Below are 13,045 nucleotides of genomic sequence, written 5' to 3'. Positions count from 1 at the left end.
TTTTCTCCATATTTTTTATTCTGGAAAAATATATGTAACATAAAATTTACCATCTTAATCATTTTTAAGTGTACAGTTCAGTGGCATTAAGTACATTCACATTGTTGTGCAACCATCACCACCATCTGTCCCCAGAACTTTTTCATCTGCCGTGTACCCATTAAACAATAACTTCCCATTTTCCCTTCTCTCAGTCCCTGTCAACCACCTTTCTGCTTTCTGTGTCTGTGAATTTGACTTTCACTGTCCCCTAAGTCACTCTGTGTGGGCAGCTGCCAGCTTCAGCTGTGAAAGGGCTTCCCTCCGTCCTCCTCATCCTGTTCACTGTGAAATTGTTAGTCTCAAGGATAGTTTTCGAGTGCTCAGTTGCTGGGGGAAACACAAAAGAAATTTTGAGAGACAAAGATGATAATTCCTGAGCTGTATCGTTAAGGGAAAATAGGAGTTATTCGGCATTTAAGGGGGAAAGACTTGAAAGAACAGGATGTGAGGGCCTGTAGGTATGAGTCTGCATGGTAGTGAGGGGAACTATGGTTTATTCAGATGGCAGGAGCAAAGAATGTGGACGGAAGAACAAATGCATGCATGAGGTTTTCTTTGACACTTGGCATTTATGATAAGGACATGTGGGGAATTAAAGATCAGGAAATCATCTCAGGAGGCCTCAGAGAAAACCAGAAGGCTATTCACATACAGCTCAGATCTGATGATCTGGTTGTTATTATCTTTTTTTGTCCTGTCAGAAGCAGTCTTCCGTGGCCACCTATGTTGTGGTGATTCAGCTGACTTTCTGCATCCACCAATTAACTGACCCCCTTTAGCAATACTCTCTCTGTCCACCTCACATTTAATCTGCACGAGAAAGAGTTCACCTAGTGCCCATTGCAATAGAAAGCACCTCTGTCCCTGTTGGGCAGCTGTCTTATAGCTGGCTGCCTCTGGATCGGGCTGCATCTTGTCTCATTCAGCCAAAGCTGATGATGGGGTCAAGGAGCTCCAACTATGGAGTGTGGAGAGACAGTGGAGGGCTCCTTCTTACCCTACCACGTGGTGGGACAATGGGAAAATGTGAGTGGAGAGACCAGATCATAGGCACTTTCTCTATCACTTTAGGAAACCTAAATTTATCCTGTTAGCTACTGGGAGCCATTGGCTGGTTTTAATTAGGGGAGCGACATGATTATTTGCATTGAAGAAAGATCGTATTGGTTACAGCGTGCAAACTGAATAGAGGGGGGAAGAGAATGCTGGTGGGTTATGAAAGCTTTTGCTCAACAACCACTAAAGCCGGGAGGTTGAGCTCACCAAAGGTAACTAAAGGGAAGAAAGTCCAGAGCCTTTGCCTCATGGGACTTCTACACTTAAGAGGTAAGAGAACAGTGATAGGGACACAGGCTTTTCTTATTACAACTATACTTTATACATTGAGATGGCCAGATCATAGGACTAGAACTTAACATGCTGTTTAGGGCTTTATGTGTAGTTACCCTGAAGGCAAATAAATGAAGAAAAAGAATTACCATTTGGTGATATTGTGTTAAAAGCTACTATTACATCTTTTGAAGGACATATAGGGATGGTAGTTAAATGGATTAATAGCATAAGAGTTTGTCCATTTTATTCAGTTTAGTAAATGAGTTGGCTATCATCATGTTAAAGGAAAAAAATTATTATAGTCCTTCATCAGTGACAATGAATTCTGGTGCCTATTCTTGATCTGTTTGGCCATATTTGTGGTCTGGGAAAAGAAGAGACCTGCAGAATGGCAAGTATTCTTTTAAGTACACTATCTGTCCACTGTGCTTAAGCCTACAGGTCAATATTACCATGTGTATATTCTCTCTCTTTCTCTCTCTCTCTGTCTCTCACACACACACACACACACACACACACACACACACACAGTTCTTATCCAACACTTCTACCATTTCTAATTCCTCCTCTGTTGCTAGATTTTTAAATTTTTCTTTTCTGTCCTCAGCTCCTCTCTGGCTTCTTTGCCCCTCCTAAATTCTGCCTGTACCATGACACCCCCAAACACACACACACACACCAGTTTCAAGTTTTTCAGCCTTTTATTATCCAGAAGAATTTAGCTACCATTTTTTTGGTTCCTAAGCATACCCTTTTGAAGATACCCATAGTTCCACCTGTGGGGATTTACCAGTGAGCTTTTCTAGCAAACAAAGGCGTATCTCCTGTGTCTTTGAACCAGCTACAACTGATATCCGTAAACATTTGTATTATCCCAGGAGCATGCAGGCCTTGTAGAAAGAAGGGAACGGTAGGGGAGAAAGAGAGAGTGTGTGGATACAGGGAGCCAAAACCTTTAATAAAAATCTCAGATAATTCCATCTTCCAGGCAAAGTCATCATTCATTATCCTGCTGTTGCATATTTTCTGGACACTTTTCTTCAGTATCATGAAATTCAGAAAATAGTATTTTCTCTAATTTGTCCCAAACCAGCCCCATTTGCAGGGAGGTTGTTGGGGTCCTCTCTCAATCACTGTCTGCCCATTGACTTTCAGAGGCTGCATATACTCTCCTGTTATACGATGAGCTGCTGGAATGGTCTGATCGGCCCCTCCGGGAGTTCCTGACCTACCCCATGCAAACAGAATGGCAGCGCAAAGAGCACCTGCACCTCGCCATCATCCAGAACTTTGACAGAGGCAAAGTAAGTAGCCCTGCCCACCCATGACCTCTCCCAAGGTGATTGTGTTGGTGTCACATTTCCTTTATTTCTAGGTCACTGATGCCCACCTCCTCAAGCAGGGGCCTTCAAATTTTAATGGGCATCCAAACACCCAAGAGTTTGTTGAAAGGCAGATTCCCAGTTCCCGCTCCTAGACATTCTGATGAAGTAGGTCTGGTGTGGGGCAGGGATTCTGTGATTTTAATGAAGACTCCAGGAAATTCCAGTGTGTGTGAACTTTGGACCACACTTTGAGAAATGCTGATCTAGAGGTTTTGACACCCAGGCATTTTATAAGGGTGAAAAACCATTATCACTCTCCCCTCACCACACCCAATTGGCATGTATTCTGTTGCAGTCCACTTTTTTTTAAGGCAAAATAAATGAAACTAAGTTTGTTTAAAGAATTTTATGGTATCTCATCATATACTTAGAGATGCCCTGGGGCGTCAAAAAACCACACTGAGCTAACACAATTCAGCACATCACCTCACTCCACCTGCCTCTTTCTGCAAGGGTTGCAACACTCTTTAAAGAAAAGTTGTGAATCTGACCACAGTTGAGTTGAACACTTGGATGCTTTGGTGATATGTGTCTTAGATTTAAATGTATCTTCCAAATTGCCAAGGTTAAACAGACAATTAAAATAAAACCAGTGGCTGTCATTCTTTTACAAAACATAATTGTACACCCAAAAATGTGATGCAAGGGAATTGGTTCCTTCCCGGCCTCTTATTATTTGTCTAACTACACTGGCCTCTCGTCCCTTAGGTTAATAGCAAGGAAATGCCTTTGTGCCCTCCTGCATAAGCTGTTACACAATCTCTGGCTGCGTATATTGGCCCATTCCCAGGAGTTTGTGCTCCATGAGAGGTTGCAAACTATGGCCCTTGGGTCCAATGGCTCACCACCTGTTTCTGTTCAGTCTGCAATCTAAGAATTGCTTTTCCATTTTTAAATGATTGAAAGAAATCCAAAGAAGAAGAATATCTGACATGTGAAAATTACATGAAATTCACATTTCAGTGTCCATAGATTACAGATTTAGTGGAACACAGCCAAGTTTATTCGTATCTATGGCTGCTTTCGTGCTTTAATGGCAGAGTTGAGTAGTTGTGACAAAGGTTATATGGCCCACAGAAACTAAAGTATTGGTGTCTGGCTCTTAGCAGAAAAGGTTTGCCCAATACCTGGGCTAGATTGAAGAATTTTTGTATTTCTGCTAAGGGTAACCTGCTGGATTAGACCCTCACAATTTACATGCGCATTGGAGCCAAGCGAGGAATCTAGTGTGTCGGTTGTGGATAATTAGGCCTTAGGAGTCGGTGGTAATTCCCCCTCAGCACCAAGGGCCTGTTTATTCATCTACTGGGCTGTTGTGGAACTGTAGTTATTTCAAGATGATGCTGCTGAAATGACACCAGAAAATGTTTCTGCACCATATGTTAATGCCTGTTGTGATAGATTATCATTTCCAACTTCCTAAAGATTTTTAATAGTTTACATGTTAATTATGTGCTGTTTTCCTGCTTGATGTTGCACTGATACTATTAAAAGTAGGTTATACAGATTAAGAAGTAAGACTTGGGGCTAGCCCGTGGCCAAGTGGTTAAAGTTCTGCACGCTCCGCCTTGGCATGCCGGGTTTGCAGGTTCAGATCCTGCTACAGACCTACTCCACTCATCAGCCATGCTGTAGAGAGGCATCCCACATACAAAGGAGAGGAAGATTGGCACAGATGTTAGCTCAGGGCTAATCTTCCTCAAGCAAAAGAAGAGGAGGATTGGCAATGGATGTTAGCTCAGGGCTAATCTTCCTCACAAAAAAAAGAAAGAAAAGAAGTAAGACTTGATGATCTGAAGCAGTCGTATCCTGACCTCTGGGTGGAAGTAAGTAAATGTTCTGGGATCATTAATGTTTACATTATTCATTTGTCCACAGTGTTGGGAGAATGGCATCATCTTGTGCCGGAAGATAGCAGAGCAGTACGAGAGTTATTATGACTACAGAAACCTGAGCAAGATGAGGGTAAGGTACCTGGATGCATGCTGATCAGGCTGTGGCATCCTTTTTTGATTAGTTTTCCAGTACTGTTCTATGAAATTAACTTTGTGATCATCTTGATGTGCCTGGTAGAAAGCTTTTTTAAGATATGTCTTTCCTCTGAGGCATACTCAGCTATTTATACAGAGAAATAGCAAGTTGATCTGCACGATGCTTTTGATTAAGATACAAAAAGTGAGCCCTTGATCTGTTCTAGACGCTGCGTCTGAACTTCACAGTCTGCTCCAGGATGAATACTTTTAGTTTATTGAGGGAAATCTCCACACTGCTTGAAGAGCTTCTCACTTGTACACAAATCTCTGTAATAAGATCCCATTCTTAGTCCCATAATCTGTACACTAAATAGGAGAAATGGCTAACTGACCCATTTTTAAATATTTTGGGGCTAAATTCCATAGGCGTCAACTCTCTTTAGCTTCAGAGATATGTTTTTATTTGTTAAATCTAAACCAAGGTCTTAGTACCTAAGGTCAAGGAGTTTAATGTTCTGTGTCCCTGAACCAGATGTGTTATACCTTCTTTTCTTTTAGGTTCAGACAAGTCCTTCTTGTCTTCCAAGTCCTTCTTCTTCAGAGTCATGAATGTTTTGTGTCATCTTGTAACGCTTAAGCTCTTCAGGGTTTCTAAAATAGGATCAGCTTTTATGTATTTTTAAAAAAAGATTATGATGTTGTCTTTGAATTCTGAGGTAGCACTATAAGAGATGATATCGTAAACCTCTAACAGCTCGTAAAATCCTTTACACCATAAGTAACTTATTTAACTGGCAGGAGCCAGCCCTGTCTTTTTGGCACAGTATTTAACGTCAGCGGTTCATCGACATTTCTCCTAACATGAAAACCAAAGAGAAAAAACCTTGTTTTAGCTTCAGTCCATCATGCTGACTCTGGGAGGCCCTGCAGTTTTGTATAAAAACGTTGCCGTGCTTCTCTTGGCATCCTGTCCCTGTAACAGAAGCGAGGTTACAGTGTTTACCCGTGAGTGCCCTTGGGTGCCGTAGTCACTAAGATTTTTATAAACCCAAAGCATTACACTTCATGCCAATTACTCTTTCGGGGGCTGTTACTGGGGGTGGGGGGAAGGGGGAAAGTTTTTAAGTGCAATATTAGTCTTTCTCTGGAAACCCTGGGGATGATAATGCCACAAATGGGAAACCATAAGCTTTATGAGCTTCATAGTTCCAACAATGTCAAAGACACACTAAGAGCTTTCAGCCCAGACAGCACTTTACACTGTGGGCTTCCTTTGGTTTGCTTTGTCGGTTTATCCCTGTCCAACCTGTGCAAGGTTGCCCCTTCCAGGTATCCTGAATCACCACGTCCAAGGAGAAACACAGCCACAGGTGAGTGCATCTGGCACTAGGATTCTCCAGAAAGGTTTTGCTGCTAATGTTCATGTTAAGAAAATATTTCCTCAATAGAATGTGCATAGAAATCATTTTCTCTGGTAAGGACATGTAATAATATACTTGATCCTTTTTTAAAGCAGAGGTCAGCAGACTACAGCCTGTGGGCCTCACAGAATGAGTAGTTGTGACAGGGACCATATGGCCTGCAAAGCCTAAAATACTCATTCTCTGACCATTCACGGAATAAGTTTGCAGATCCCTGCCTTAAAGCATAGAAAGGGAGTCAAACCTTCTTTTTCACAAACTGAATTAAAATGGAGTTCTCCTTTGTATAGAGGAAATATCCTCTTCCAAAAATTGGTGGGGCTGAAAGATGAGATAAGATGATTAGAATTTCTCCTGTGCTTTCCTAGATGATGGAAGCCTCTTTGTATGACAAAATTATGGACCAGCAACGTCTTGAACCAGAGTTCTTTAGAGTTGGATTTTATGGAAAAAAATTTCCATTTTTCTTAAGAGTAAGTAATATGCTACTTAATTTGCCTTTATATTCCCAATATAGATATCCAAATCAAGAAAACTAAGATACTAATGACATTTTATCCTTTTTAGACAGGTAATAACATAATGAGATTTCTTTTAACCTTTTCCTTTGCAAACATCATACTAATCTAGAATGCTTTGTTCCGAATGATTTCTCAAGATGGCAAACAATCTTTTGATTTTTCTTCCAAAGTTTCTAAGTTTACTATACTTCATGAGCAATCCTTGGTGATTGTAGTTGTTTCCTTTGTGTGATGGATAGTCACTATCCTATTCGGTCTGCAGTTTCTGGAGAGTTAGAGAAAAATAGCAGATCATGGTGGAGGCTGGGAGTTGTAGACTATAGAAAACATTGCCGATTCACATCATGTGGAAACCCTACCTCCAGAATCATGTGAAGCGTGTTGTTTGGCCTAGTTGATGACTTTGTGAAAAGGTAAATGTCACCCAGCAAAGAGATCCAATTTATTGCTAGTACAAATTCTTTCTACAAAGGAAAATTTTCCAGACATTCTAAGGTACCTACTGGATAATAAAACATTTGACTCCATTCTTGTGATTTTTCACCTCATGCCAAGTAATATCTTATATGCTTGATATTTACTGAACACTTCAGTATGTGTGTACATCTTACTTATATGAAAACATTGGTGGGGAGAGGAAATGGAGCTCCCCAAGCAGCTAAGGAGAAGTGTCTGTGGTAATTTGTAAAATTGAGTGAATTCATTACAAACTTTAAATCTCGATATACAAATATTTTGGTATTTGTGTTGCCCTTAATCTTGCTTTAACTATCAGTACTTATGAGTAGATATAGGTTAGGGGTACTTGAAGGAGAAGGGAGAGGAGAAAGATTTGGCTTCATTGTTTGTTTAATAATAATTGATCTGCCTTTCAGAATGAAAGTTTTATACGTATATTTATTTATTCATATATTTATATATAGTCATATATATATTCCAAAATATCCAAACACCATAGGCAAAGATTCATTTTAGTATCACATGGAACAAACATTGAAATGACAGGTTGATATCATTTTTAATTGATTGAAATGACTGTGTTTTTGGGTGCCACACAGACATAAGTAAAATCTCCTTGTTGGGTTAAAAGAGAATCCACACGATGTTGTGCGTAGTCACAAAACTCACTCTGAAGATGGGTCTGCCTAAAGACAGAGGGGAGCTTGATCCTGAATCAAAAACAATGACAAATTCAGAAGACTTGCTGAATTTGAAAGACTAAATTTTAAAAGTGGACGATGCTAGGCCTGGGCTGACATCATCAACCCCCTGCGGAGGGCACATGGCCTGGATCCAGGTTCCGAGTGGAGTGAGAGGCATTCTAGAGCTGTGAGCAGCACAGAGGGCCATAGACCCCATAAGAGACCCCACAGGAGGGTCCCTGCTACAGCAGACCCACTTCCTCTGTTGGCTCAAAATCATGCAAAGTAAAAGATTATGTTTCTTCCATATCATACTCAAGGCTAACTGACCCATTATACACAGTAGGTACAGTGGTTAGAGACCATAATAGTTTTAGATGGCCCACAAAACTTGTAATTTATTGTAAAAATCAGAAGGAAAAAGGGAATTTTCAGGTTGAAAAAAATGTTACAATATATATTATATTGTATATTATACATCAGATAATATTGATATACTTGTCTTTATACCAAATCAGTCATACAATATGATTTTTAATGTTTTTTGAAGGAAGGGGCCCACAAAAGTCCTAATGTAGCCCTAATCAAATTCTGAGTTCAGCTAGCCAGTGTACTGTGAAGTACCCTAGACATCTGTCCAGCTTATGCAATTAATGTTAATTAAAGTATAAAGTTAAAAAATAAGTGGTAGTTTAGGAGCCATAATTTTAAAGGAAATTTAGCAAATAAATTTTGTTAAAAAGTCAATTAGAATAAATCAATCTCTATATCATCAGTCTTTTAAAAACAGCTTTTCTAACTATAAATGACATTTCCTTCAAAATGAAAGAGAAGGGTCACCCTCTATTGGTTTCTAGAGGGCATTGCATCCTTCAGAATCATGAGCCTAGACTTCTTAGAAAACCAGATTCTAGTCACTTCTTCTATTTTAAAACAAGCAAATATTAATATTAAAAATTTCCTTTCTATTGATCAATTTCAGGATAATTTTTAAAGCTCAAGTACAATACATTTATATAATTGTATGCTCTAAGTAGCTTTTTTACCCTCATGGAAAATGGGTTCTTTATGGACAATGTTTTATCTGCATAGGGTATCTCTGGATAATGATTCCTCTGGGGAGACAGACTGAGGTCAAGGATGGGAAAAAGATAGACTTTTCATTGTATGCTCTGTACTATTTAGGTTTTTGTTTTTACCCTAAGTATATATTTCTTTTTCAAAAGAAAGACAATAAAAAATCTTACGTATTAAAAATTTGACCAAGCAATTCTACTCCTAGTATATACTGCAGAGAGTTGAAAACATACATCCACAAAAGACCTATACACAAATGTTCATAGCAGCATTATTCATAATGCCAAAAAGTGGAAGCAGCCCAAATGTCCATCAACTGATGAATGGATAAACAAAATATGGTATATCTATACAATGGAATATTCAGCAATAAAAAAGGAATGAAGTACTCATATATGCTACAAAATGGAAGAACTTTGAGAATATTATGTTAGGTGAAAGAAGCCAGTCACAAAAGTCCACAAGTTGTATAATTCCATTCATGTGAAATGTCCAGAATAGGCGTATCCACAGAAATAGAAGGTAGATTAGTGGTTGCCAGGGCCTGGGGGAAGGGGGAAATAGGCAGTGACTGCTAATGGGTATGGGTTTCTTTTGGGGGTAGTGAAAATATTCTGAAATTAGATAGCGTTGATAGTTGCACAACTCCGTGAATATACTAAAAACAACTGAATTGTACACTTTAAAGGGGTGAATTTTATGGTATGTGAACTATATCTCGATAAATCTGTGATTTAAAAAAAAGCATTGATGGGGGAATGCTTAATTCCTTTTTATTTCTTGGCAACTCAAATATCAGACCCCAAATTTATTTTTATCTCAAAACGACTTCTTAATACCATTGAACAACCATATGCTAGAAGTAACTCTGCTGATTTCACAAACTCTTGTTACATATAAGCATTGCTTTAAAAATGTTTCAGTTATTAGAGTATTCAGATATTTATTTTGGGACTTCTGTAATATGCAGGAAGGTATGTATTGTCTTGTTTTATCAAACAAATTTATCGGGTTTTTTTTTTTTTTTTTTGGTGAGAAGGATTGGCCCTGAGCTCACATCCATTATCAGTGCTCCTCACTTTTTCTTTGAGGAAGATGAGCCCTGAGCTAATATCTGTGCCAGTCTTCCTCTACTTTGTATGTGGGATGCCTCCACAGCATGACCTGATGAAGGGAATAGGTCTGCACCTGGGATCCAAACCTGCAAACCCCGGGCTGCCAAGGCAGATTGTGTGAAAGTTTGACCACTCTGCCAAAGGGCTGGCCCCAATTTATTATCTTTTGAGTAGAATAAAAAAAATAAAGCATCAGAAAATAGAACTTCTAGCTAGAAAGTTTTAAATATAGGATTCTTTTGGGGTCCTGATTCCTAGGTCATCTGTCTTAGCTTGTGTTTTCCAAAGGATCTTGATTTGTTCAGGAGTTTGTGGGGAACTGTGGCAGGTTCTCACAGCCCAGTCCCCACTCCTATTTCCTCTACTTGCCTGCAGCTGCTTTTTCTCAGCTGCACCCCTGAGCCCCCTGCCCACTGGTGATTTTTAGCTTCCTCAGTTTTGCTCCTAGTTCTTCCTTAGGGCATGTTACACTATCATGGGAACTTCATGGAGCTGAGAAACCAGACCACAAACCACTCTTTTTCATAAAGACCGTCAAGACATGCTCTCCTGCAACCTTTCTTGGTCTTGGTAGCTCTTAGGAGTATTTTCTGGATGTACCAGGCCATGTTCAGAACACAATGACCTCAGGCCTTGGACTCAGACTCGAGTTTGAATGTAGTTCCCCTGGACAAAGTACATAGTGATCTTGAGCCTTAGTTCTCTGATTATAAAATTGGGCAGGATGGGCAGGTAACTGCCTCTCAAGCTTTTTTGGGTTAAATAAGATAATGTGCAACGTGCCAGGCAATGACTGTGCTCAGCAATTGTAATTTCATTATCACTAAACTGTCAGAAAGACTTCCCTCATGTCTAACCCAGTCATTAAGGTACTCTTTGGAAACCTGCCCATCTTTCCAGCTCTCTGCCCTACCTCAGGGATAACCTCCACCATTCCTACCTAATGAGAGGGAGTCCTGACCCGCAGAGTACTCGTATCTATTGTAAAACAAAACAAAAAACAGACAAAAATATGTTCAACATTTATCGAGCCCCTAAAACTCCTAAGTCTTAGTTTCTGCCAGTTAATAGGATTCCTGGCTACAGGAGGCTGAGCTGGGTTGATGAGGGCAAGGAAAATTCCCACGCCCGCCGTATTGAGACCCGGAATACACACCTGCTCAGCCTTCCTTTCTGCAGAGGGATCTAGTTAATGAAAGTGTTAAGGCTGATCTCTGTGGTCTTTTTAAAAAGAATGCAATAAAATGCATTTTTAGAGATTGCATTTATTTTCTTTTCCTCCAAATTGTTAGTTTATCTACGTAAGTTTGATATCCAGTTTATAAAAATAATCTTTAACACGTGCTCGTTAAGATTTAGAGGAAGCACGATTGCTTTGTGTTTCGTGCTCTGAGAATCAGATGCCTCTTTGCACCTCATGCAAGTGAACTGGGAAGAGTAAGGCAGGCTACTGGGTCTTATTAAAAGCAACAGAGAGTGAAACTCATGATCTTTGCCCTGCATTTTAATATTTGGGCAAATTTTTCAGACTGTTCCAGTGCATTTTTTTGTTGTTATAGTCTATTGATGTGGGGCATGTGCTCAGTTACTGCCAGTGTCATATTTTTTTGGCATAGTCTTAATTTCTTTTTTGATTTCGCCTCCAGAATAAGGAGTTTGTGTGCCGAGGGCATGACTATGAGAGACTGGAGGCCTTCCAACAGAGAATGCTGAACGAGTTCCCCCACGCCATCGCCATGCAACATGCCAACCAGCCCGATGAGACCATCTTCCAGGCGGAAGCTCAGTGTATCCACACCTAGAAAAGCTGGATTCCAGTTAGAGTGAACTGGCCATTAGGTGCAGAGCATTTTCATGCTATTTCATGGTGCTTCAAATACCAGCAGGGTCACCCATGGTGGACAGGTTTCAGCAGAGCTTCCAGACTAAGACAGACTAGGAAGAAGGACCTGGCCAGTCACTTCCAAAATAATTGGCCATGAAAACCCTATGAATAGCAGTGGAGCACTGTTTGATTTAGCACCGCAAGATGAGAGGGTGATGCGAAAAGACCGGGCAGGGTTCCGCTCTGCTGTACACAGGATTGCAAGGAGTTGGAATCAACTCCATGGCACTGACAACAGGAATTTTCATGTAAGGTTATTCAGTCCCTGGCCCCTTTTCAGTTGCCATGTTCTTACTCTCCCTCTTTCTCATCATCTTAATTTTAGCTTAGCTCCTTCTAAACAGAATTGTTCTATTTATTATCATGATGTCAGTTGAAAAGAAATTCCTTCAAGATTCTGTTAAAGAATTTTTTTCCTTTTCTGTATCTCAACCCTGCTTTTAAAGCTCTCTTAGTGATTTCCTTTAGAACAATTTGCGTATCATATGGAAACTACTTTAGTTCAAGGAAATAATAGCATTATGTTTACTGACACATTTCATTCACCCCCTTTTCCCCTGACATTTTTATTGTGAAATGAGGAAGGGAAGAGAAAGAGGTACCCCAGTATCTTTTGAGGGCTTTTAGCCAAGGCATCTGGGACAGTCTTTTATAATTGCTATATAATTGACACTCCTATTGTCTAAACATGAACAACTCAACTGAAATTACATAGGCCTTAGAGACAGAGGGAATTCACCCCAGCATGACTCTCTGAATCCTTCTGTCTCTTCCTGAAATTGATGATCTTAAAGAAGACCAGAAACTCCCACTGATAATTATGGATCCCATTTCAAAGCAGAAACTAAAATGCAACAGAAGCAAGTAATTACACAAAGGAAAATATTATGCTATCCTTGTTTGAATGAGAAGGAGGTAAATATACAATTACAATATAGGTAATTTTTTAAAATATCAGCTACAACTAAACATTCTGCTTATCAATACAAGATATGGGAGAGTGGATACCACAAATGTGGGAAGGCTGCAGATACAGCATCACACAGGTAAATACAAGTCACTGTTGTGTCTTTGGTCATGGTTGTGTGGGTATTTATACATTATTTAAAAAACAAATAAAGAATGGCCATGCATGGACTAAAGAGTATCTCA

The 13,045-nt window shown here is 39.7% G+C and overlaps 1 protein-coding gene across 7 annotated transcripts in view; it reads left to right on the top strand.

Annotated features, from left to right (window-relative positions):
- Positions 1-13,045, top strand: part of DOCK4 (dedicator of cytokinesis 4) — a 435,623-nt gene that overhangs the window by 391,885 nt on the left and 30,693 nt on the right. For all 7 annotated transcript variants that reach the window (XM_070264886.1, XM_070264887.1, XM_005609313.4 and 4 more), the window contains 4 exons: positions 2,530-2,678; positions 4,638-4,724; positions 6,522-6,626; positions 11,655-11,796. In XM_070264886.1, the coding sequence (XP_070120987.1) occupies positions 2,530-2,678; positions 4,638-4,724; positions 6,522-6,626; positions 11,655-11,796 (483 nt within the window). The remainder of the gene's footprint in view (positions 1-2,529; positions 2,679-4,637; positions 4,725-6,521; positions 6,627-11,654; positions 11,797-13,045) is intronic.

This window comes from Equus caballus, chromosome 4, assembly GCF_041296265.1.
Source record: "Equus caballus isolate H_3958 breed thoroughbred chromosome 4, TB-T2T, whole genome shotgun sequence".
NCBI lineage: Eukaryota > Metazoa > Chordata > Mammalia > Perissodactyla > Equidae > Equus > Equus caballus.
This window is presented reverse-complemented; position numbering and strand designations above follow the sequence as displayed.